At 37.5% G+C, this 27,949-nt stretch overlaps 1 protein-coding gene across 6 annotated transcripts in view; it reads right to left on the bottom strand.

The window, feature by feature from the left end:
- Positions 1-27,949, bottom strand: part of TRIO (trio Rho guanine nucleotide exchange factor) — a 509,362-nt gene that overhangs the window by 249,708 nt on the left and 231,705 nt on the right. For all 6 annotated transcript variants that reach the window (XR_011966271.1, XM_072605443.1, XM_072605438.1 and 3 more), the window contains 3 exons: positions 23,294-23,485; positions 13,221-13,352; positions 253-483 (listed from right to left, as the gene is read on the bottom strand). Coding sequence is in view for 5 of the 6 variants with exons in the window: in XM_072605443.1 (XP_072461544.1) it covers positions 253-483; positions 13,221-13,352; positions 23,294-23,485 (555 nt within the window). In the remaining variant the exon portion in view is untranslated. The remainder of the gene's footprint in view (positions 1-252; positions 484-13,220; positions 13,353-23,293; positions 23,486-27,949) is intronic.

The following is a 27,949-nucleotide window of genomic DNA, read 5'->3' as shown; positions in this document are numbered from 1 at the left end:
CTGTGATCTAAGTACTATTATTATCCCTGCTGTAATGATGAAGAAACTGGAGATCAGAAGTTAAGGGTCACATACCTAGTAAGTATCTGAGGCAGGTTTTGAACCCAGTCTTCCTAACTCCAAGTCAAGTCCTTATCCACAATGCCACACTGTTACTCCTATGTATGATACCATCATCCTTATTTTTCACCAAATATTGGTGTAACACACCAGTTTAATCTATCACAGATCTATGCAATGTCAACAACTGACCTGTTGAACGTCTTGCTGGAAAACGCACAGCTGAAGCCTCTGATGCAGACGGACCTTTCGGTGCTGCCAGATGTTTTCTAGTTGCCTCTGATGGTGAAGAACTTCATGAATGACATCAAGAACATGGTGCACAGCCTTGGAGTAGTTTGCAGAAGCTGTCAAAGAATCTGAACTGCCAGGAGTTAAAGGTCGTTGGAGCTTGTCAAGCAGGGATTTCCCATCTTGGCTTACCTGCCCAGGAATAAATTTAGCATTTATTTCAGGGGTGAGGGTTCTGTTTAGCATGCCTTGCCTTCCTACAAATATGCTATATACATTATGTATATATAAATATGTACAGATTTAATTTCTATTCAAATGTATTTTTCTATAGAAAACAATAAAATTTTCTATCAGTTATCTGACAAGAAACCAAAAAGTGAGTTCAGATGAGAGCTACCATACCTTAGCATAACTAACAACCAAAAACACATTAAATGTTTATCTGTGTCAGTGTGATACTATAATAGTTAATAAACAGACATATATCATTCTTTCCTAAAAAGACATGAAATTACATGGCTACTGGATTTGAACTGATCAATATCTGGTACTCCAAAAACAGAGTTCATCAGGATCATGAAATACTCATACATACAAACATGCACACCTACATTTGCACATAAACACGTATATATGTATTAATGTATATACATATGGATATTACAAGAAAGTTAGCAAATCACCACATGGCAACATTAAAGGTCTACGATTTTCTTGTTGTGGGTGTTTCTTCTACCTACACAAGTCATAAGCCACCTGTAACTTAGTCAATACATCTTAGTTATACCCAAGAGGTCGCATGCCTTACTCATAGTTTCAGAAGTAGGATTTGAACTTAGTTTTCCTGACTCCAAGCATGACATTAAATCCTTTAAGCCATGCAGATGCTCTAAAGCATCACAACAACACAAAATAAAAACCCCGAGTTTGGAAAAATCTCTTGATTTTAAAAAACAACACAGTGCTGGACAATTATTTGCTGACATCATTTGATAAAAATTCTACATCTCTGCCAGACAAATACTAGGAAAATTAACAGAGTTCGGTCTAAGTACAATTAAATACAGTTTAGAATTTTATTCAATACAGAAATTAACCTGAAATTTTTCAATGTAAAATACTGTCATTTCCCATAAGAGACTGCAATACTATACTGGACAGCTCATTATCAAACTACTATTAAAATGTGTGTGTGTGTGTGTGTGTGTGTGTGTGTGTACAAACAAAAGAAGAAGTGCTAAGAACAGATTATAAGAAGTATAATATGTGCAGTTATGCTACTGTCAGTATTTATTAAGCACCTACTCTGTTGTAGGCAATATTCAATAATAATAAAGATTACTATTACAAATCATTCTAATAAACATGGTAGAAAATTATCATTAGACCCAAGAGACTTCAATGATGTGCCTAAAACAGGAGGATTCTCATTTGGCTAGGGAAAAGGTGCAGAGTGATTTCTAAATATGTACTTCTTTCTTACCTGTCTAGCCAGATACTTCTAAAACTGAAAAACCCATGGGTTTGGATCTTTTAATAAAGGAGGAAATAAGTAGGGACAATTCACTTACAAAAGAAATGAGGTACAGAAAAAAGAGGAAAATATAGTGAACATATGAAAGGATAACATTACAAGAATAATCCCTGGAAACTGCTAATTAGTAGCAAGTAAGGTACGCAAGTATTTCATAACCTTTTCTATTAATTGTCTCACTTGGGGGGGGGGGGGCAGGTTGGTTCCTAGAATGTCACATTTTTTCCCCCGTTACCTATATGTGTCACATTTTTTCCCCCATTTCTTTTTGGATAAAGGGTAACTGCACTCATGAAAGGTGATCATTATTTGTTTGCTATTAAATACATGATTACCAGAAAAGGACTGTTTGTTGGACCAAAATATGGCACACCCACAAGACAGATAAATGGAGCTGTAGCCTGAGCAGCAAGAAGTCAAATAGAAATGATTCAAATTGAAAAAGCCTTTAAGGATTTTCACTATTTTCATTAAAAGCAAAGGCTAAAAAAAAAAAAAAAAAAAGAATGACCCCAGAGTATTTTCTAACATTTTCCTAGTACAAATTCAAGATTAGGTGATATCAGATTATGGAGTATCAGACAGGTGGGAGAATATTTGGGGCTTTTAACTAAAAGTGAGGGTGACAACAGGGACTGCTTAGCTGCCTTGGCAGCTGGGGGAGTGTAAGAGCCCTAATTCGGTCCTTGCCAACAACTGAGATATGAGCCCAGTTCAGGAGTCCACTGATCAAATTTTAGTAGTATAGGGTAAGGGTATTCTCTCATATCAAATTTTCAGAGGCTCTCACACAATATGGGAGCTGTCAATTTTCAGTGCAAAGAACATTTTTCGTATCGTCAGACGATTACGTAGCTACAGTTACAAGAGCTTCAGGTGCCATGCTTTCCTCAAGGATGTTTGCCATTCAACATCTACTTTAGCTGTGAAAACGCAACAAAGGGTTTAGAGAAACAAAAACAATTACAACACATTTCTCCAGCAGGTTCAATAAAGACATACATGGATTTAATGAAACTCTGCCGTTTGTTTCTTTCCAGTCTTCTTATACCTTGTTCACCTCCCCGTACTCTGTGACCAAGTTACACTGGCTTCCTTGAACATCTCACAAATGTGGTCTCACTGCCTGTTCTTCATGACTGGAATCCTCTTCATTCTCATCTCCAAATCCTGGCTCCTCTTCTGGCTTCTTTTAAATCCCTGCAAAAATCTCACCTTCTACCAGCAGCCTTTCCCAGTCATCTGGAATGCTGATAACCCATTTCCTCTGCTGATGATCTCCAATTTATCCTAGATACAGAGTTTTTATATAGTTGTTTGTATAGCGTCTCCTCCATTAGGCTGAGCTCTTAGATAGCTGTGGTGGTATCTCCAGTGCTTAGCACAGGCTTGGCACACAGTAGGCACTTAATAAATGTTTTATGACTGACTGCTCGACTGCTGATGCAGAAACAAAATAGTATAGCAGCAGAAATTTTTATAGTCAACAACTGGGCATAATTTTTTATTTTAAAATATAAGCAAACTGGGAAGATAAGACTAATTTTTTCTTTTTAACTTCAAAAACCACCTTCAGGATTATATTTCTGTCAATTACAGGAATACCTGTATTTAAAGGTGTTGACAGAGTTTAGTACAACCTATTTCAGTACTTCAGAAAAACCTGCTTTTTCTTATTCTCAGGAAAACAGTATTCTGTGGCCAAGATAAACATGATGATTATTTTATAGCCTAATGGTTTATTCTGCAAAAGAAAAGATCCTAAAAATAAACGTCCTTCATACTAGCATATCCCAGAAAGAGATGAACAGAAGGAGATATTGCAAAGAAAAAAGGAAGCCAAGTAAATTACACACAACTTAAACAAAAGCCTAACCCAAGCAATTAATAAAAGGCTCCTGATGTGCTAAATACTTCAGGGCTGTGTTGGTTCTGCTGCCAGGTAAATTCTCATGGATTCAAACAAGCTATGTATCAGCTTAGCTTCAAAATGTGTTTATTTCTAGGTATCTTTGTATGGTGAACGGTAACAAATTTCCTATCAATTCTTTTCACAATAAGTCTTCTGTCATTAATGTATAGACTGAATTGTCCTCATTATCTCAAACTGGGAGGGAGGGTGTGTGTGTGTGTGTGTGTGTGACACACACACAAACTCGAGTTGGGAAAGGTGCTAAGATGCTATGAATTAAGATATATACTATAAAAAACTTATAAATTTTATAAAAATTTTACAAATAACCAAATCAATAGCAAATATTTACAGCTAAATGGAAGGGAAATGCAAAGATTAATTAAATAAAGTGCTTAAATATGTAATAAACATGTCAAGAGTATTTTGCCTCCAATATTTAAGAGAAAACAAGTGCCTGGGATCTAAGTAAGCAATTAATTAGACTATTTTAGTGAAAAGTAAATAAAGAATAATAATAGTGCTAGCATTTATATAGTCCCAAGTACATGCTTGGCATTTTGCTAAGCACTTTACAAATATCATCTTGTTTGGTCCTCACAACAACCTTGGGAGGTCGGTACTACTATTATTTTATGGAGGCAGAGAGAAGAGAAATAACTTACCTTGGGTCACATAGCAACTAAGGGTATGAGGATGGATTTGAACTCAGGTCTTCCTGACTCCAGGCCAAGTACCCTAACCGTTGTAGTATATACTGGCTCTAGGGCAGAAAGAACCTTCTCTACTTTTTCTGCTGTACGTGACAAAATCAAATTGCACAGAAATTTACTGCCAAGTTTGCTAATTTCTATTTCTGGTATGTGGATCTTGAAACTTGCTACTAGATTATATCTGGCTAAAATGACTCCAGCAGAAATATCTACCTATTCACCAGCAAAATGTCAAAGTTTCATAATTATCTAAGAATAGGAAGCAGCATTAAGGGCTTCTGGCTATGGCTAAACCTGACATAAGCAACTGTAGGTAGCCCAAGACCAAAACCAACCAAAAATCAGGTAAGTTTATTTTGTTTAAATCTGACATTTTGGACCTAAAAGGGAGGAGGTTGCTACCACTTGCTGCTCCAGAGGTAAAATGCAGTTATTAATGAATTGAGAAAGAATGTTGAGTAAAAACAAAATATTTGGATACCATGAACATATAAGTAACAAAGATTAACCTTTCTTGGGAAAATAACAATTTCCTTTCTTGGGGGTTAAATAAAAGAATTAAGAAATTGAATCTAGGAGGTAACAAGTGGCATAATGAGATGATCCATGCATCAGCAATCCAAGGGCAGGAATTTTCTGTGTTTTGTTATTTTTGGTGGGGGGAGGGGAAAGACCTGGGGCCAAGGATAACAGCTACTATTTATAGCACAGGATTTAATATTCATCCTGCGTTTGGTTTAACAGTGTCTGTTCTCTTCCCCAGCTCTGGTTTAACATCATGCTTTTTCATTTAGAGTTTCTGATAAAGTTGAAGATGGTGAGGACTGAATGACATTCAAGGATGCCAGGTCCTTACAAGGAAAGAGATTGGTAAAAGTTTGTGGTTATGCCCAAGATTCAGAGAAGCAGCCAATTAGTACTGGTGAGAAGTTGAAAAATAGTAACCTCTCTAAAAAGTAACCACTCTAAAAAGTTAACGTAAAAATTCAGGCCTGAAACTAATTGTCAAAAGGTTTTACATACCAGTTGTGTTGAACTGAGGGCAAACCATGCAGTGGATTTGAAGGTGAACTACCTGGCCATACCTCTATCTTCTCTGGCCTTGAATGGCAGCCTAAGTGTACCTGGAGCTTTCAGAAATACCATACATTCTAGAATCTGGATTTGTAATTCAGTCTTTCTCCTTCTGGTTTGCTGCACAGATGAACTCTGCAGACGCACAGATGAACTCTCAGATGCACAGATGAACTCTGCAGACGCACAAAACAATCCTATACCACTCCTGCTGAGCTCCCTCCATGGTGATTCATCTCTTCTGCCACCTCGAGGCAGTTATTTCTTGTTACTATTCATTTTTCAGTAGTGTCTGATTCCTTATGACCCCATTTTTGGGTTTTCCTGGCAAAGCTTACCATTTCTTTCTCAAGCTCGTTCTATAGATGAGGAAACTGAGATAAACTGGGTTAAGTGACATATTCAGGGTCATACAGCTAGTAAATGTCTGAGGCCAAATTTGAAGTCAGGAAGATAAGTCTGACTCCAGGCCTGGCACTGTATCTCCTGGGCTACCTAGCTGCCCAGGTAGTCACTAGAAGTGCCTAAATTAGAAGAGTGTTTAAAAGCTACCACCAAAGGCTTACGTTATCTTCTGTGGGCACAAGGCATGACTTTTCCATTACGGCCCCAGTCTAATTTTATGGGTTTTTTCCCCCTCTATAACACTGTAGCTTAGAAACACCTCAGAGCTCTCTAGGAGATACTTTTAAGGGGGAAGGGGATGGAGATGGGAAAAAGAAAAACCACCACTGTTTTTGAAATTTACCAGCTCTGATGTTATGCCAAAGTGTGAGTATAATCTATTAAATCCAATGCAACATGGCTTTGTTTGATGAGGCTTTGAAATAATTGGTTTATAAAGTTACTCTCAAGGCAACTGAGATTCTCTATCCATAACAGAGGCGTAACTTTACAAAGCTAATGATTGGTGTGACTCATATATTTTGCTGTTTGTTTTTATCCTACCCTACTGATAATAATAATATCATCCTGTATTTATACAGTGCCTTGAAGCTAAGAAACACAACAGGCTTTGCAGAGAGGAGCTTATTAAACCTCATAAAGTCCTGCTGAAGCACGCGGTGAGTCAGTGTGTTTTTTTCAAAAGAAGAAATTGAGGCAGGGAGTAAGTTTGCCAAAGTTACATAAAACCATAGAATGTCAGAGCAGAAAAACTTTATAGATTTTCTCATTCAATGCCCTCATTTTATAGATGAAGAAACTGAAAAATAAAGTGACCTGTCCAAAGTCAGATGGGGGTCAATGGCAAAGCAGGAATGATAAACCATGTTTCTTGGCACTGTCTAGTTTTGTGGGAGTCTTAGTGATTCAAGAAAAGTTTCCTGCCCTGATCCTATAGATCACTCTTGTTTTAAAGTGGTAAATGTTTTTTAATGAATAATTTGTTTCTTTTAATGAATTCTTATAATCTAATTGGGATCTTTAATCTAGTAATATGTCCAAAGCTTAATGAATTGATTATCTTTTTATAAAGAGGAAACGTTTAGAAACATTTCTACAAAGGACATACCTTTTAATAACAAATGAAAAGCAAAACATAACTAACATATACTATCTCTAAAACCATAAGTCAAATGCGTTGGTCTGTTTTGCTTAACTATGCTTTGTTTTTAAAGGGGGAGGAAGAGACAGAGATGTTCTTTTTTTCCTTCTGTTTTCCTACATCAATAAATTATTTAAAAAGTAAAACAACATGACATTCTAACTCTCTATGTATACTGCCCTATCCATCTGGGTGATCAAGTACATTAGCCCAAATCTGGCAAGCCGAAGCAAGCAAACGTTTATAACTCAGGTATGTTCCTGTTGTTGAAATACAAACAGTATCAACATGGTGCAAGTCTAATTAAAACAGAGCAAAGCAGGTGTTTATGTAAAAATAAAATTACTGGCAAGTCTTCCTATTTCCTATCTACATCATCACTACCACTAGAAACAAGGAAAACTAAATGGAGATAGTTTAAATTTTCTATTTCTTAAAATTTAAAAGGATTTTACTTAGAAGTGCAAGATGATTATTTGCCTTCAACCTGAACATTTACTCATGCATAAAAACAAGGGTTTGTTCCAGATGATCTCTGAATTCTTTCATGGACCTGACATTCTGATTCTATGATTCTTAGAGCCAAAAAGTTCAGTCACTACTACCACCCTAGGGAGAAGTCTGAACAGATTATGAGAAAAGGGAGATCACTTTTAAAAAGATACACAGTAGCATCAGAATTTTATTCTGTTCCATGTAAAGTTCCGTCAGTCTTTTTAGAATTAATTACAGTCTTCTGGGACTTATGGTTTCTCCACAAACATAGTCTTAGGCTGAAAACGTGTGACTTAAAAACTCAGTCTGAGAACCCTTTTATTTCTAAGCAATTTGTCCATTTTAAACAAACTGCCCCCATTAAAAATATCATGAGACTCCATCCTAGGCAGATGGACACATGCCCCATATATAGGTGCCCCACTTTCTTTGTAAGCTTCAATCTGATTTCAAAGTGAAAAGTGAATAAAAGGGTGCAATAATAAGAACAGCAACACTAATTCCTCCCCTCACAGAACCTTTCTTAAACAGGCTCATTCCTTCTGTGGCTGAGAACAAGGTTCCAGGTATAACCACATATTCTCTCATAGCAAATACATAGTTCCATGCCTACAGACCACATTCCTGGCCTTGGCCTTAGCCAAGTATCTCAAAAACATGTGCCACTAATCAAAGGAGGGACCGAACAATTCAAACATTATCACCACTACGTGAAATATAACTCAATTGAGCAGTGCTCCTCATAGGCAAAGAAAAAAAATGATCCTTCACTCACTGTAACAACTGGAAAAACTGAGATTCAAAGAAGTTACCTTCTATTAGTCAGGTACAGAACTGTGAAAAAGAATCATTGATTCTTGGAATTCTTAATTACTTAAAGCACTCTACCCTCAAGCATCAGCAGGATTCAGTCAGTTTATATTCTCTTAAATTTTCTGCTCTGCATAAAGAACAGGATCACTTTATGTTCTACAAAGCAAAAGCAGGAGGTGGAGGAGGGGGATGAGAGACAGTGGGAGGACAAGGGTGTTGAATTTTTATATTATATCAACAATATGTACTAAGCAAAACTAGAGAGGTTTTGCAGGCTCAAAAGAATAAACTAAAACCCAAACCAAACATGTCTCACCTCTGATCAAGAGGAACCAGTAAGAAATAGAATCCTTTAAGAGAAAAGCTATAAGCAAGGAATAAGCTATTGAGATTGTCATATCAAGTATTCCCTAGGGTTTTGGACAAGCTGGTCCAGTTTCTGAGATGAAGTTAAGGTAAATAAAGGAGAGAAAGAACCAAAGGCAAGAATCAGAAAAGAAGAATACTTACATGCAGCTTAAGATTTCTACTTAATAATTAGTTGCTTTAACATTTTAGTGTTCACGAAAATTCTAGTTTCATAAAGTTCTCTTCTTTCTCCCCACTCCAGATATATGTGTATAGTGACTTTTTAAAAACAGAAACATGATTTGGGAATTTGGAGATGATACCCTTGAGTATCATAGAGATACCTGGAGGCAAGTTGCCCATGTGAACTCAAAAAAAACATTCTTCTCACTTGGATACTGTGCAAACATGATCCTTTCATCTGGGAGCAGTGTACAGAAATATCAGTAAGCAGTTCGTAAGAGATGAATTTAAACCCTTAAACTTGAAACTATAAAACTAGGTCACAGAGGTAATTTTTTGACACCCAAGGATATAAATTTATATAAATTATTATTTAAATGATCTATATATTTGTTAACTCTCTTGTAAAAGTAAAGTCTGAAATTTCCGATATTTTCTTTTTTTTTTTTAATTTAACTTTTAACATTTATTTTCACAAAATTTTGGGTTACAAATTTTCTCCCCTTTTATCCCCTCCCCCCCCCCAAACCCAAGCATTCTAATTGCCCCTGTGACCAATCTGCTCTCTCCTCTATCCTCTCTCCCTGTCCACGTCTCCGTCTTCTCTTTTGTCCTGTAGGGCCAGATAGCTTTCTTGACCCCTTAACCTGTATTTCTTGTTACCCAGTGGTAAGAACATTACATTTGGTCCTAACACTTTGAGTTCCAACCTCCTTAGCTCCCTCCCTCTCCATCCCTTCCCCTTGGAAGACAAGCAATTCAATATAGGCCAAATCTGTTTAGTTTTGCAAATGATTTCCATACTAGTTGTGTTGTATAGGACTAACTATATTTCCCTCCATCCTATCCTGTCCCCCATTACTTCTATTTTCTTATGGTCCTTTCCCTCCCCATGAGTGTCGACCTCGGATTGCATTCTCCTCCCCATGCCCTCCCCTCCATCCTCCCCCCCACCCTGCTTGTGCCCCTGTCCCCCACTCTCCTGTATTGTGAGATAGGTTTTCCTATCAAAATGAGTGTGCATTTTATTCTTTCCTTTAGTGGAATGTGATGAGAGTAGACCTCATGTTTTTCTCTTGCCTCCCCTCTTTATCCCACCACTAATAAGTCTTTTGCTTGCCTCTTTTATGAGATAATTTGCCCCATATAACTTCTCCCTTTCTCCTCCCAATATTTCTCTCTCACTGCTTGATTTCATTTTTTTTTTAAGATATGATCCCATCCTCTTCAATTCACTCTGTGCACTCTGTCTCTATGTATGTGTGCGTGTGTGCATGTGTGTGTGTGTGTACTCCCACCCAGTACCCAGATATTGAAATGTTTCAAGAGTTACAAATATTGTCTTTCCATGTAGGAATGTAAACAGTTCAACTTTAGTAAGACCCTTATGACTTCTCTTTGCTGTTCACCTTTTCATGGTTCTCTTCATTCTTGTGTTAGAAAGTCAAATTTTCTTTCTAGCTCTGGTCTTTTCATCAGGAAAATTTGAAAATCCTCTATTTCATTGAAAGACCATTTTTTCTCCTGAAGTATTATACTCAGTTTTGCTGGGTAGGTGATTCTTGGTTTTAGTCCTAGTTCCTTTGACTTCTGGAATATCCTATTCCATTCCCTTCAATCCCTTAATGTAGAGGGAGCTAGATCTTGTGTTATCCTGATTGTATTTCCACAATACTTGAATTGTTTCTTTCTAGATGCTTGCAATATTTTCTCTTTCACCTGGGAATTCTGTAATTTGGCCACAATGCTCCTAGGAGTTTCTCTTTTTGGATCTCTTTCATGCGGTGTTCTGCGGATTCCTTGAATATTTATTTTGCCCTCTGGTTCTAGAATCTCAGGGCAGTTTTCCTTGATAATTTCATGGAAGATGATGTCTAGGCTCTTCTTTTGATCATGGTTTTCAGGTAGTCCCAGAATTTTTACATTGTCTCTCCTGATTCTATTTTCCAGGTCATTTGTTTTTCCAATAAGATATTTCACATTATCTTCCATTTTTCGAATCTGCACGCTATGTTCTGTGATATCTGTCTTTCTCATAAAGTCCTTAGCGTCCATCTGTACCATTCCAGTTTTGAAAGATCTATTTTCTTCAGTGAGCTTTTGAATCTCCTTTTCCATTTGGTTAATTCTGCTTTTGAAAGCATTCTTCTCCTCATTGGCCCCTTGCACCTCCCTTGCCAACTGAGTTAGGCTAGTTCTCAAGGTGCCAATTTCTTCAAGATTTTTTTGGTTCTCCTTAAGCAGGGAGCTGATCTGCTTTTCATGCTTCTCCCTCATCCCTCTCATTTCTCTTCCCAGTCTTTCCTCCACCTCTCTAACTTGATTTTCAAAATTCCTCTTGAGCTCTTCCATGGCCTGAGCCCATTGGGTGGGCTGGGACACAGAATCCTCGATTTCTGTGTCTTTGCCTGATGGCAAGCATTGTTCCTCCCCATCAGAAAGGAAGGGAGGAAGTGTCTTTTCTCCGAGAAAGTACCCTTCAATAGTTTTATCTCTTTTCCCTTTTCTGGGCATTCTCCCCAGCCAGTGACCTGACCTCTGAATGTTCTCCTCACACCCTCCTTGCCTCCTGGTCCTCCCAGCCAGCGTTTGGGAACTGAGATTCAAATGCTGCTTCCCGCCTTAGGATTTTTGGCGGGGGCAGGGCTGCTATTCAGTGTGAGAATTAAGTTCAGGTGGTCAGGAGCAGGGCCGCCTCTCTGGCTCAGTTCCCTCTGGGGGTTTATGCACAGACCTTCCACAATGGATCCAGGCTCCCGCCCGTTTGGGGAGCCCCTGTCTGCAGCCGCCTCTCAGCTTCTATCTCCCGGGGGGGCCCGAGCCATGGGGGCACCCCACTCCCCTCTCGACCCGCCAAAGACACTCTCTCACCTACCCCCGTCAGTCACCTGTTGGTGGGGGGGCTTGTGCCGCCGCTGGAGATCCCGTCTCTGGAGCCTTCTCGGATCTGTACCTCTCGGAGCCGCGGCCGCCACCGCCGCCGCAGGTCCGGGCTGGGCTCCGCGTCTGCAGCGCGACGGACCTTTTGCGAGAGGTTTGCAGGTCCCTCTGTGGGTGGAGGGACCCGCGTGGCCGCTGGAGATCCTGTCCCCGTAGCCCGCTCGGATCTTTTCCTCACGGTGTCGCTGCCGCAGCAAGGCTGCCCTCTACTCCCCGTCCCGGCGCCCAGTCCACGGCGCGAAGGACCCCCTGTGAGAGGTTTGGAGGTCTCTCTGGAACAGAAATCTCCCTCGCTCCAATATTCCGTGGTCTCTGGGTGCAGAATTCGCCCTGGGTTGGTCCCCTCTAGCCGTTCTGTGGTTTGTGGGTTCGGAGCTGTGTGTATATGCGTCTTTCTACTTTGCCATCTTGGCTCCGCCCCCCCGATATTTTCTAAAAGAAATACTGGCTTGGAAAGTGAAAGCTTTTGGTTTAAAGCTCTGCTACTCTGGTAAGAGGCTGTGTTACTACAGACAACTCATTGAATCTTTCTATACTTGAGTTTTCTCATTCATGAAATGGTGATAATATCTGAAAAAATCTAACACAGTTCTTTAAAAAGCACTTTGTAACCTTAAAGTAGCATATATAAATATGAACTGGAATGAGTTAATCCAATCTAATTTATGAATTAATAATAATAATATCTAGCATTTATAAAGCACTATATGCCAGGCCTGGTGTTAAGTAAGCACTTTACAAATATACTTGATTTAAAAATACACATTTTAAAAACAATCCTGAATATGCTCAAAAATAAACTGCCTTAACATGAAAAGCAATCAATTCTAGATTATCAGAATTCAAAAATGAAAAAATTGTATCACAAATAATATGTTCATCTGAGTAGGTTTAGTTTTCAAAAAATATATAACAGCATCTATGAAAAGAAAGACATTTCTGACATGAGACCCTCTTTCCTAGAAAGTCTTATTTAGGAGGATTAAAAAGGTAAATTCTGTTAAACAAACATTTACTGAGTGACTGCTGTAACATACAAAGGTTTAGGGGAAACATTAATAAAATGAGAATGACCCAGGGCAACAAAAATTAACAAGTACTGTGACTAAAAATCAAGCTTCTAAGATTTAAGTTTAGTTGCTTACATAAGGGAGATAAAAAAGCAACAATAATAAAGCAATAACTAATTTAAAAGAACAATTTAAACAACTGACACAAAGGAAGACCTTTTTCTTGGAGTTGCCTTCAAGAATCCTAAAGATTCTTTCCAGACTATTCATAATTTCTTATTTTCAAGCTCTTGAGAGCATGGAAAAAAAAAACCACAACAATATTGTTGCAAAAACTTTAGTTCAACAGGTTACTTACTTCTGAGTAAGCAAGGGTGATATGTTCGTATATTCCTTGGTGATGGTGAATCGCATCTTCTAAATCCTGCAGCTCAGAAGGAAGCTCTACCTCACCACAGGCTTTGCACCATGAATCTACGTTGCTCATGTACTAGGAAGTTGAAAAAAAAATGATTACCTTTACCCATAATAACTTAAATGAGAAACATACATTTTGAAAGCAATTTATAAGGAAATGCAATTAAAAGAGTATCTCTGAAGAAATAATTATTTAAAATCCAATCTAACTGGTTAATAAGCTTTAAGGAGTGATCAAATTAGTTGAAAAGTCCTACCTCTGAAAATATGTTCCTTATTCTACTATATTCTTGGGTGCAGAGAGCAGAGCTTCATTTGCTACCATCAACTTCTACCAAAGTCAGGGCACCAAAATACCCCAACTTTGTGAGCCCCTTTCAACCTTATTCCCCCCTCCTAGATTTAAGGACTAATAGAAAAATAAAAGTAAATGAAGTCATTTAGCTAACATGAGCAAGAATGGCCTGCTCAATTGTTCTACCCACTGCAAAAGCAAATTGAGCAGAGGACTAAAATTAAACTGCTGAGGAGACTGAACTTCTCAATTGAGGAAGTTGAATCTGGGAGAGAGATAAGGGCATATGGAAGCAGTGAAATCATTGGAGTCCTAACCTAATTTGCATGTTAACTAGAATAGTCCTAGCTATACCAAACAGCTTAGAGAATATCAGCTGCAGTCTGGAGCAGTTGAAAGTCATTCCAATCTCTCCTTTCAGTTCCTCCCCGCCTTATTTCCCCATCATTAATCAAACAGCTGATAAATCACTGCCAATTTTCTTATGGGATGGCCTATTAGACTCTATAATAGTTAAGTGTCTAAAGCACACATACAGCAGAAGGCCCAATTAAGAAACTAGTCCAATTAAGCTAAACAGACATAAACTTTTTTTCTCTGTTTTAAATTCTTTTATATCCTTTCCGCTAAAACATTTTCCTAAATATAAGGAAAAGCAAAGGATGCCTGTTTATTATGAGTGAGTGAATGAATGAATGAATGAATGAATGAATGAATGAATGAATAAAGCATTTACTATAATCACTTATTATGTGCAAAGCACTGTGATAATATATTTTCTGGACAGCTAGGTGGCAACAGTGGATAAAGTGCTGTGGGCCTGAAGTCAAGAAGATTCATCTTCCTGAGTTCAAATGTGACACTGGGCAATTAACTTAACCCTGTGTGCCTCAGTTTTCTCATCTGTAAAATGAGTTGGAGGAGGAACAAACCACTCCAGTATCCTAGGCAAAGAAAACACCAAATAGGGTCATGAACAGTCAGACAGAACTGAAACAACTGAACATCAACAACAAGGTATTTGCCAATCAGGAAACTTACTATATTCCTTTCAAAGTTTAATATGAATAATCTTTTTTTCACCATGAATCTATACTGCTCATGTACTAGAAAGTAAAATCATAATAATAATAATTATCTTTACCATAATAACACGCTCAGGTCTGCAATAACACTTAGGAGAAATGAAAAGAACACTGTAGGAGGTATCAAGACACCTCCTATTCCACCTTCTAGTTGTGTGATCTCAGGCTAGTGACTTAGCCTAAGTTTATTTCATAAAATGGGAATCCAGCTTAATTTACCTAAAGACAGCAAGGTGGATTTGATGTTCTCAAGATTCCTTACAGCTTTAGGACCTATGATTTGATGATTTAACAATACATAGAAGTTCTTTTTTCTACCCTTTCTACTGCTACAATAGATAGTAATTAAGAAGTTAGATTTAAAATTGGATGTTTCCTAGGAATCTCAAATTCAACACTTCTAAAAGAGAACTCATTGGCTTTTGCCATAAATCCACTCAGCTTTCTGATTTCTGTTGACAGCATCACTATACTTTCAGTCACCAGATTTGCAACCTTGTCATACTTGTCTCTGAATTCTCAATCACCCCACATAGCCAATCAATTGCAAAATCTGGTAGCATCTTTGTCCATATGATCTTTCACTTATGTCCCCTTCTCTCCATTCAAACAGTCACCACCCTAGCTCTAGTACTCATCACCACTTTCCAGGACTTTCCCACTAGCCTCATCATTAGTCTCCCTGTCTCAAATCTCTCCCTACTCAACTTTTCAGGCCACCACCAATGTCCAAGTCTCCCAGGTTCATAACCTATGCTCCACAACCTCAACTCCTCATTATCTCTCATCTACCATATCCAATCTCTTGCCAAGGCCTCTTGATTTGACCCTTGCAATGTTTTTCACATATGTCCTGTTCTTTCCTCTGATACTGCCAGCACTCTGAAAGCATGCTCCTCTGAAAGCTCCTCATGTCTGGACTATTACAACAGACTGCCATAGGTCTTCCCCCACTACAATTCAACCTCCTTTCAGTCAACAAAGTGATTTCTAGATTTGACCATGTCTCACATACTCATTAAACTCCTGTGACTCCCTATCACCTTCAGGATCAAATCCTGTTTAACATTCAAAGTCCTTCATAATCAACATCACCCCATTACACAAATACACCCACATACACACACATATACCACCAAGTCTTCTTACATGTTACTTGCACTCTTCAATCAGTGATACTAGCCTAGTTGTGTTTCTAAGAACAAGCTGGTCTGTCTCTCACCTCTATGCATTTTCTCTAGTTGTCCCTCCATGCCTAGAATGCATTCCCTCCTCATTTTTACCTCTTGAAACCTCAGTTAAAATTCCATCTTCTACAGGAAGCCTCTCCTAATCTCTCTTAATTCTAATGCTGTCCTTGTATGATTATTTCCTACTTAGCTTGCACATAGCTTGTTTGTTCATAAGTATTTGCAGGTTGTTCCCAACCCCCTATTTGATTTTGAACTCCTTGAGGGAAAAGTCTATCTTTTGCCTTTCTTTCTATCCCTAGAGTTTAGTACAATGTCTAATATGTAATAGATCTTTAATAAATGCTTACTGATTCACTGGCAAAGTAATCTTTTTCCCTAAAGTATAGGTCTCTGTATGTCACCTACCCTTCTTCCCCAAATTCAATAAAATCTAAGGGCTTCCCATTATCTCTCTGATCTTTAGCATTAAAAGCTAACTAGTCCCTTCCTACTTTTTCAATATTCTTACACATTTACTCCCATCTACATGCTGTAGAGGCCAGGATTATTGTTTTTCACAAGCACTCCATCTCTCATCTCTGTGACTTTCCACTGGCTATCTCTCATGCCCTGAATGCTATCCCAGTTCACCTCTGCCTTCTAGAATCCCTGGTTTCCTCCAAAACACAACTCAAAGGCTGTTCCCAGTCCTCCTAGCTCCTAAATGTTTTCCCCTCTAAACTTTCCATATACTCTATCTGCATCTTAAACATACCAACTTTATTCTGTCTCCCCCATTACAGTATAAAGTCCTTGAGGACAGAGACTCGTTTTGTTTTTCTTTGAATCTCCAGTACTTAGAACAATGCCAGACAAATAATAAGCATTTAATAAATACTTGGTTGGCTGATTGACTTGAAATATTAAAAGCTGTATAATGTTAAATGTCATTTGTAAACCATCAAATTCATAGCATAATTAATTGTTTTTGGCTAAAGATCAAAACCTCCAAAACAAAACTAACTTCCCTTCTTCAGAAAAGGTTATACCATTGTATACAGAACAATTAAAGTAAGTTTTTAGTACACAAACATATAACATTTCTGAACTTGTTTTATGAATGACAGGAATCAATATATCATTCTGCGACATTTTTGTCAAATTGATTTCTGTGGCAAGCAATTTAGAGAAGAATAAATATGCTATGTCAGACAATAAGTAAATTTTCTAGGTTATCACTGAGTGGATAATAGTTCATTGGTGCATAAGATTCAGGGCTTCTGGAATGCAGTCTTTAAGGAAAGGATATTTCGGTTCATTTATTCCTACTTCCTTATTTTACAGATGAGGAAACTGAGGCTCAGAAAAGTTAATTAATTTTCATAAGATTAGAGTTTTCCTGATTCTCAGTGCAGTGGCAGGCTCTGTGCAGTAACTTACTGAAAGGACTTGGGAGATCTAGTTTAATTTCAATTAAAAATATGAGTCATGTTCTACACTATGTTCAAATCCTTATGATCCCCAAAATGAACATATTTCAGAAAATGCAGGTTCTTGGGGGAAGCTGATCAGTACAATAAGGAATGTTTTTTTACAAAACTACATTTGAACATAAGATGAGGAAGCCAGATTTGTAGAAATGAATTAGAATGAAGGAATATTGATAAATATAGCTTTAATGATTAATTAGGCTTCTTTTCATGAGCACTCTCCATCTATTAGAAGGCTAAGGACCACCAAGCTATAAAGCTCCCTACTGTCTATTCTGCCTCACTACTACCCACAGCTACCTAATTCTGCTCTCACCCAGCCTGAAAGTATGATAATAGTTTGTGCTTAGCACACATGATTAATTTCATTTGGATAAAATGAAATGGGGACTGAATCTCCCTAATATGTGGCAAAGTAAGTTTCCGTCAAGATGATAAAAATCACATCTCCTGCACCATTTAAATTAGACAGTCCAACAGACTACTGGTCAAAATCAACTCATAAATGTATCTTTGGATACATATTCTGTTTCTTTCCTGTTATTTCTACGTTGTCCTCTTATGTAGGAAACAAAATCATTCTCCATTTTAGTCTTTTTTGGATGATGATGTTCAGTTCTGAGAACCAGTTTAGGGAGAACATTGATAAGTTAGAGAATATCTTTTTTTGTTGTTCAATCGTTTCAGTTGTGTCTGGCTCTTTGTGACCTCATTTAGGTTTTCTTGGCAAAGGTACTCGAATAATTTGTCATTTCCTTCTCCAGCTCATTTTATAGATATGGAAAACTGAGGTAAACAAGGTTAAGTGACATGCCCAGTGTTATACAGCTAGTGTCTGAGGCCAGATTTGAACACAGGAAGATGAATCTTCCTGACTCCAGGCCCCACATTCTATCCACTAACTGCCTAGAGAATATGTAGAATAGGGCTTCTTAAATTTTTTCCCCTCATGACTCCTTCTGAGTTTCGGTATTAACTGAGGTTGCGTGGCCTGAGAGCATGCACAGGGCAAAGCATGCATGCTTTGTGTTCAGAACCAAGACTACAGTGAAGTTGCACAATGCAATGTGGGCAAGCACTGTCAGAAACACCTCAGATTCATTATGCATTTGATTTTTTCATTCATTTTTGGTCATTGTTGAGTTCAAAAACCTTCCACTGTCACCAATTTTTTTGTGACTCCATATGGGGTTGCAACCCATAGTTTAAGAAACTTTGATCTAAAAGAGAGTAATCAAAATGGGAACTGTTTCTAGTTCATTCCATATGAAGATCCACCTCACCTGAAAGACCTGGTGATATTTAGCGTGGAGAAAGAACAATGGAGGGAAGAATGGTCATAATAGTCGCTTTCCAGCATTTGAAAAACTGTCCTTCAGAAGAGGGATCAGACATGTGCTTGGGCCCAGAGGACAGAACTAAGGAGAAATGGGTGGAGTTCAAAAGAGGCATCTTCCTGTTGGTTCTCATGGAGATTCTTCTCTCAGGCATGGGTTAGATTAAGTCTAATGAAACCCCTTAGACCTCAAATTCCAAGACTATGTCATCCTCCATCCCTCCTCATTCACTCCATACATCTAATCAGTTGTCAAATCTTTTCCTTTCTGTCTTTGCTTTACTCATAAATGCCCCCTTCTCTCCATTCACAAAACTACCACCTTGTCCAGACACTATCACCTGTTGCTTGGACCACTGCAACAGCCTCCTAATTTTCACCCTCCCTTAAGAGTGTCCCCTCTCCAATCCATCATCCACCCAAGTGCCAGTGTGATTTTCCCAGTGTGCCCATCTAACTATTACACTCCCTAACTCCACAAACTGATGATTTCTCCATTACATCTAGAATGAAACAGAAAGGCTTCCACTTAGTATTTAAAAGCTCTTTCCAATATGGCCTCTTTCCAACTTTCTCGTTCTTCTTACATACGACTCCCTTCCACATACCCTCTGGTGTAGCCACATTGCTCTACTTCCTGTTTCTCACACATGGTGTGCCATCCCTATCTTTTTGCCATTGAACCTCCCTTACCTGGAATACTTTCTTTATCTCCTCCACATGACATCCTTAGTTTATTCCAAGGCTCAGGACAAGCACCAGCGTCTGCAGGGGGTCTTTTCTGGTTCCCTTACCTAGTAATCTCTATCCCTTTAAAGTATCATCTATCTATATTTTTATGTATTTCACATATTATATGTACCTTACATGCTGTTTCCCTTCTTACAACATAAGCTCTTGGAGTTCAGGAACTATTTTGTTTTTGTCTTCATACCCACAGCACTAAGCAATATACCTGGCATACAGAAGGCACTTAATAAATGCCTGTAGCTTTACCACATAACAGAATCTCAGAAATGTAAGGAGCATCAGCTCTAGTCCAACTTTTATAGGCAAATAACCTGTGCAACCTATCTGACAAGTAATCACAAATCAACAGACTTTGATTTAAGACTTGTTTCCCAAAGCAGCCCCCATTCCACTTCAAGACAGCTCTAACTTTGGGCAGGTTTTCCTTAAAACAAACTATTTGCTTCTTTGCAACTTCCACACATGCTCCTAATTCTGCCCTCTAGAGTCAAGCAGCACAAAATAGTCATGTTTTCTGCTTTCAACTCCCTCCCTTCATTTTCTCTTTGAAGATAAACATCTGATTGCACAATCCAGATGCCCTTACTAGTCATGCTCCAGCTTATCAATGCCCTTCCTGGAACATGGAACCCAGAACTGAATTTGGCTAATAAGGGTAGAAAACAGCAGATCCATTACCAGTACTTGAAGCAGAACACAATACTTTCTTAATGTATTATATTATATAAGCTTCTGGAGGCAGTTATGTCACACTTGTAACCAAGAAGGCAGCATATTTGTGTCCCATATTTTCCCAATGAGATTTAAATTAATTTTGAAAGATTCGTTTTCTTCTTCTTTGGGGGCAGATTTTGTTTTGAGATAAGTTAAAAGTTCACCAAGTGTGTTGAAATAAAAAAAAATTACCTGTTATTTCTGATGAATGTTTTTATACTTTGTTTTTCATTTCATCTCATTCTCCTCTGACTTTTATAATGCTCTCTTTTGTGCTTTTTTGATATCTGATTTGTTGATGTTCTAATTCTTTTAATTCCATACTCAAGTAGATGACCATGGGTTTTTTTTAATATATGCTTTCAGAAAAATATTTTTTTCTTTGAGGACTGTTATGGTAATTTTTTAATTCTTTTACATAGTCGTAATCATTTCTATGACTTATTCTTTGACCCATCTATCAAAAGATCTGAATTGCCACCAAGAGGACCCATGATAAATGTTAACAATAGAAAATCTTAACCTGTAACTTGAATACTGTTTGTTCATTTATTAGGCCTATGAACATAGCTTAAACTTAAATACAAAACAGAGAACAAACTTATTTCACTGTCTGCCTTACTGCAAATGAAAAAGCACTTAGAGCATCATAGAGCTTCTGTCACTCATAAGAACTTCACAAATACTTTCTGAAATTCTACTTAGTATTTAAAGAATTACAGAGTAGGAAGGGAGCCAAACATTAATGTAGTCAAACTATTACTTGAAAAAGAATCTCTGTATAACACGTCTAAGAAATGACCATCTAGTATCTTTTCTTAAAGACTTCTGATGAGGGAGAGCCCACCAACTTCCCAGGAAATCCATTCTACTTCTGTAAAGTTCTAATCATTAGGAAGATTTTCTTTACACCAACCATCTATCTTTTCCACGAGAACCATCTAAGAGACTATCAAATACTTTGCTAAAATCTAGGTAAGCTAAAACAACAATACTCCTGCGAACTCCCAATTCAGTAACTCCATCAATTAACCAAATAAATTTAGTTGGGCATGACCTATTTTTTATGTAGCCTTAATGGCTCTGTCATTATATTTCAATCAATTAATTCTTCAGTAAGCAATATTAAGGGCTTAAGTTACTGAAAACAAAAATACAAAAGGAATTTAAGCTCCACAAGAGCAAGTCAGTGCTCTTACTCTCCCCCCTTACTTACTACTAGCAGCCTCCCAATAGTCACTTTTGTTTGTCCTTTCCACTCCAAACTTCCTTGTCCTTCACAATGAAAATAGAAGCAATTAAAAAGTAACCATCAATTACTGTCACCCCAATCACGCCACTCTTATTCCAATATTCAATCATGCCCCTAGTACCAGTCCTGTGTTCAGCAAATGAAGTCATATCATCTATACACAATTCATCCACACATTTATTTGGTTTCCATTCTAGGTACTTCATTTGCAATGACCCTTTAAACTAGCATTTTTTAGTCAAACTCCCATGCTACCTCTGCTCTGTATTAACTCATTTATTTCACTGCGCTTTTTTTTTTCTTTTTGGAAGGCTTCTTTTTCTCAAAACACAAATTAGTGTTACCCATTTTATCAAAATAAAATTCATCCTGTATGGGTAAATTTCTGTATTATCCCAAAACAGAAGTGAACACATATTAACCTCTCTAGTTTTATTTGTCATTATATGAAAACCTGCAAATAATTTTTTAAAAATTCTACTAAACCTATGTCCTGTTTAGAATATTTTCCAATTCTGTCTGAACTCCTCAGGTCTATGTAGATCATCTTACATTTTGATTGGTTCCCACTGTGCAATCTTAAGTGTCCATTACTGTGGAAGCAATTATGTTCTTTTCATTTGTTTATTCTGCTGCTAAGAAATAGCTGTAACTAGTAAAAGTAAAGAATTCCCCCTCACAGCTTTTTCATGCAAGCTGCTGTGCGTCCTTCTGCCCTAAGTAATAGTCAATCTTCTTTCCAGCTTTTTACTTGAACTGTGATAAGTGAGATCACTGCTAATTAGTTTCTTGTGCAACATCTCATTTACTGTCTTGCTGAAACCTCATGCAAGCTCAGGCCTTTTTCTTACTTCTATTGACTTCAGCATGCTTTTACAAAGAATAATATCAGATTACACTTCTGTCTTGGGAGTCAATCAGAGTAGTGATTCCTTTTATAGCTGGGCTTTTTCCCTTCCTTTCTCCCCAAGATTATTTCTGAACAAGAAATCTGAAAATTTCTTCTTAGAAAAGTAAATTAGCTTATTGTGTACCTTACCACATTCGTTAGTAAGAGCGCCATACCTCTGAGATGACACTTCACATTTGAAAATAATAACTCAAATTTATCTTTCCCCTTCCATACATCATTCTCTTTTGAGCCAGACATATCAATGAAGTAGGTATCATTATGACTACTTTATAGATAGAACAGTGATCCCATGGTTCCTCAGGTGGGGGGAAATCTGAAACTTGAACCAAGGGTTTCAGGCTCCATATAATAAGTAGATCCACTTCGTCATCCATGTATAAAGTCTGACTCATCCCATCGTCACATTCATTTATTGTTTCTGGTAACATGAACACGGGAATGTGGAGGAGAGGGGAGAATCTTTTAAAAAAAAATTTTAAATTAATTCCCTCCCCACCCAATTAGTTTTCTTTAAACCAGATATATTTGCAAAAAAACCTGTAAACCACATATAAAACTCAATTTATAGTCATAATAAAGATATCCAAGAACAAATAAGAAATGAAACAATTTAGGGCGCATATCTCATACAAATGCAATAAAAATGAGCTTATATCTATGTAAAGTTTTAAGCTTACAAGTTACTTCACGTTAATCAAGAAACCCCACAAGGCACACAAAGCAGGCATCATTTTTACTAACCCATTTTGCAGAGGAGGAAAATAAGGCTCAGGGAATTTAAGCAGTTTGCCGAAGGTCACAGAGTCAGTGAGTAGGGGACATCAAGACCTGAACCCAGGGCTTCTGAGCTGAATAACGTGCTCTTTATATTAATTCCCACAACAATTCTCAGCATGGTTGTCTCTTCAGAGGGGTGGCCACATTACTGTGTGTTTTGAGCTAAAATTTGTGAAAGAGACTATAAAACACTCATGGTGTGGGTACTTCAAGTGTACCCAAGCACTGACCTTTTCAGCCTTCTGGTGAAAGATGGAGGACATATCCAGTAAGGTGCTTCGTTCATCTAAGGCTGCAGCAAAAGCCTTCCACTCTTGCTCCAGCTGATTGGCAATCTGCTTAATCTGCTGAGAGGCATAATGGCCAGACTCTACCAAACGGTTTGCTACTGACATGATGCGGTTGATGTTTACATACACATTCTACAGAAGGGGGGGAAAATAGGATCCATTAGAACAGGACAAACAAAAGGCACTTCTTTCTAACAAATCCAGATGGTTTCCCCCCAAACCCAACCTACTCATCCAAGTACTGGATGTATAATAGGAGAATCACCTGGTATACATTATTTTCTGTCTGGATTTCCACAAAATATTGCCATTAATTTCTATATTTAAAACTGTAAAATTAAAAATCAGCTGGGCTAAAAGGCATAATTGTTAAGCAGACAGCAATCATACACACATATGTGCACATATAAATATAATATTACTCACTCTTTGGCCTTGAGTACTGAATACCGTCCAGATGGCAAGCCTACTGACAAGTAGTCCCACAGAGCTGAAGAAACCTGATGTTTCAGATTCTAACGAGAACCCAGAAACTGAAAATCTTTACTTAGCAACCAAAGGCTATTTGTTGTCATACAAGCTCTCTGTTCTGGGCAAGCCTAAGAAGCTTCATTGGGATGGAGAGAATGTGTTCTGAGAAAGAGAACTATTTTCTCCCAAGATACAAAATTGAGTCAAAAAATATTAAAAATCCTTTTTCTCCCCCCAATTTTAAGTTTATTGTTAGAATATCTGTCCTAGGGTTCAAGTAGGTTTACTGCCAGAATGTGAGGTTGAGGTGGGGAGGGAACAAAACAAGTAAAAAAAAAGCAGGGCAAAAGTTAAAAGCTGTTTTTGGTTCAAGGCCCCTTTGGCAGTCTGGTGAAGCTGATGGACATCTCAGCAGAATTTTTAAATGCATATAATGAAATACATAGGCTCACAAGGAAAATAAATTGTGTTAAAATACAATTATCAAATTTTTAAAAAATCCTAGATACCCTCAAGTGTCCACGTTAAGAATGCCTGAATATAAATATGAATTTTAAGAAGTTAAGAAAATTCTTTAATACTAATTTTCTGCTGATGAAACCAAATGTCTATGAAGCATGGAACACCATAATCTCTGAAGAATTAAAAATGAAGGTGACCCAAGGGCAATGTAGAGAAGCATAGTGGGCTGTAATATATTTTTAAAGAATACTTGCTTGCAAGGAGAACAGAAGAGACCATCATTCTTCCTGACTGAATGAATGTAAGTAACTCAAGGCAGGGATTGTGTCAGTTACTTTTGTCTTGATATCCCAAGTACTAGCACCATGCCTCGAGCACAGTAGGTGCTTTAATAAATGTATCCATCAATACATGATCAGAAGAGAAGGGGGTCAGTCATGTGGTAAGAGTGAGGGAAAACAGATCCCAAAGCTGAGGGAGGGACCAATAGAAGCAAAGAATGATAGAAAACTAGGGGAGATTCTTCAAGGAGGATTCATGAGTGACCATTTATAAGAATCACACAGGGTAAAGAAGGGTTACAATCTGCAGGTTTAGAAGGGAATATCTACCACATTAGCAGAGATCATGAATATACTCAAGTATTTAAGATTATTTAATTTTTTAATAGTTTCCATATCTGAACTAGACATATATTTAGAAAAGCATTTGGAATCATTCAATCTATTAATGTCATTAATTCTGATAGTAGGGCAAATAAAATTAAGCCACCCATGAACTGGTTCTATTACTTTTAAAATTCATTAACATAGATTTCTAAATGCTTAAGTCTCACAAGTACCTTCTACTAGGGCTCTTTATTTTGTTTATTTTTCATACTTTAAGTCAAGAGATAACAAAACTGCCATATACATTACTCTTCTTTCAAAGGGTATGTCTAACAGATGGTTTAGAAAAGGAGAGAAACATTTCTAGAATTTATAACGATATATTATGCACATGCTGTGCCCCATTCATGAGAACTGTTCATATTGACCACTCCCTCTCCTTAACTCCATGGGCACCTTGTCATTTAGCATTTAATTTGATCACATTGTTTCCTGTGTATTAATTTCATCTCCTTAAATAAATGACCTCCTTTATTACCTCTATTTAATATATGTCTTAACACCTAACACAATACAGGGGACATGGAACAAACCTCATAAATAACTTCAAAGTTGACTCATAAACAAGGATGTGGTAGTTATAATTCAATTCTACTAACATTTATAAAGCACTCACTATGTATGTAGTGCTGCTATGAGGCAAAAATGACAAAGACAAAATTTAAATAGTGCCTGCCTTCAAAGAGCTTATACGCAATGATGTGTAAAAAAAATTGTATCCTGCCTAGCTGAGTGGCACAGTGAATGACACCCCTAAGGTCTAGAGTCAGAAAGTCCTGGATACAAATCTGGCCTCGGATATGTACTAGCTGTGTGATCCTGGGCAACTCACTTTACTTTTGTGTGTTTCCTCTTAAAATGAGCATAAAAATAGCACCGAAATCCCACATTATTGAGGGAAGCAAATAAGATAATATTTGTAAAGCCCTTGGGCACAGCGCTAGAACAAAGCAAATATTTTCTTCCTTCTTCTCTCCTTCCCTCTTTTCTTATTTTCTTTCTTTTCTTACTTCCTTTCCCTCCTTGCTACGTTCTTTCTTTTCTAACTTTTCTTTCATTTTTCCTTTCTTCCTTCCAATTATCCTCTCTGTTTTATTTACACACACACACACACACACACACACACACACACACGTTTTGCCTTGCTATTCTTAAGTTAGAATTGGGGGAATTAGACTTGCTTTCAATATCTGTTTTGAAAGACTGTGGAATTTCAAGGAAAAGTTGCTGTCTTAGTATGTTGTCTTGTATTTTGAGAATTTTAGCTGACGAATATTTATCTAAGATAATACTGAGTTACTTAGGCACTGGGATAGGGCACTAACTACACTAAATTGATTTACTTTTTCATTGCTATTAAGTACATGGAAGATTGCCAAGAGATTCTAAGAAATAGGTAGAAAAGTAGGATATGTGTTTGGTCATAACATAATCCTATGCCACCATGAAACTTCAAGCTTGTCAATTTGACTACTGCTGTGATAAGATTTTTCCTCCTATGCAGCAGTGCGTAGATTTAAAGCTGGAAAGGATCATCACACTGTTTCATGTTTGTCAGTGAAGCCTCAGTGACTCTCAGTATTTGGTACGTAAAAGGTGTTGAATGCTTGTTAAGTGAATAAATATCATCTAGTGCCACTTACTCATTTTACAGATAAAGAAACTGAAGCCCAGTGAGGTTAAGTCAGTTGTTCATGGTCACCCAGATCATGTTTCATGAGCAGAAAATGAATGTGACTCCACACCCACACCCAGTTTTCTTTTGATTGCACCATGATATCCTCCAGGGCATAAAATGAGAAATTTGTGGATTCTGTCTTCATCTCAAAAGGAGGAAAAGGGTATTGCATTCGTAGTATAGAGATAGGAAGGGAGAGGAAAAGAGCTAAGTTTCTGATTTTTTTTTTTGTAAGAGAAGAATGGAGAAGATGGGAAAAGGTACCTGGGCTACAGTGGAAGTCTTTCTAAACTCACACTGTGAGGTGCTTCTCTCCTAGTCACTCAGTTTAGCAGTTTATATACTTAATTTTCCTTTGATTTTTCTAAAAATAAAAAAATCTGATTTGCAGAGGAAGGATAACAAATGAGAGATTTTTTTTTTAATTAAGAAAGCAGCATTCCTAGAGCTATCAGAATGTTTGATAGAGTAAATGTACCTCTTGGGAATAGCTAAGGTAAAAGACTCCTAGGAAAGTCAAGTCTGAGTTAGCATAACAGCAAGATGATTTTCTAAAAAGCAGCTACAAGGACTGAATGTTCCGAAAATTTTATCTCAACTCTCCTTACCCAAGGGCCACTCTTCATTGTGGTTCGCATTTAGTGACATATAATTTCTTTGTTTATAACAGAATAAACCCACACTCTAGAGCTGTCCCAAGTCTATGTAATCCAGGGACACTACAAGATGAAATCGATAATATTTTTTCCTAAAGCTCACTCTGTTGGCATTCTTTGCACCCTTAATATTAGTCTGAGTCAAGCCCAGACCAGTTTCCTGCAAGTACTGAGCAGGGGAGAAGGGGGGAGTAGGGGAGAGAAGCATTTACCCATGTGTATTTTTATTCATACCAGCTTTGTTTTTTTTTAAATTAACATAAATATGGGTAAACTGAGGAGGCTGACGTTTTGGGAAGCATTAATTGCCTACTACAAGAAAGTTCAGTAAGTAACCCTACCCTTTCCCTTCAAGGCTTATATTCACACAGATAGTTAGGTGGTATGCCTTTCTTTTCAAGCATTTCAGAAAATATATTCTTTCAGACACAGACCATAAAATATGAGTAAAGGAAAAACACAAATACATAGAGAATAATTTTGTCTTATAACATTTTGAGGATCACTATAGGTATATGTACATCTATATAATGGGAAGATCTGAATTCTTAATAATAGACACACATATTTACAATTGTGTGAACAGAACATGCAGTCCATATTTCTTTACTCTGCCCTCTCCAATTTAAGCTTGATTACCCTATTAAATAAACACTTCTCA

The sequence above is a fragment of the Notamacropus eugenii genome, chromosome 4, assembly GCF_028372415.1.
Source record: "Notamacropus eugenii isolate mMacEug1 chromosome 4, mMacEug1.pri_v2, whole genome shotgun sequence".
In the NCBI taxonomy this organism is placed as follows: Eukaryota; Metazoa; Chordata; class Mammalia; order Diprotodontia; family Macropodidae; genus Notamacropus; species Notamacropus eugenii.
The sequence above is the reverse complement of the archived record's forward strand: the minus strand, read 5'-3'. Positions and strand labels throughout refer to the sequence as shown.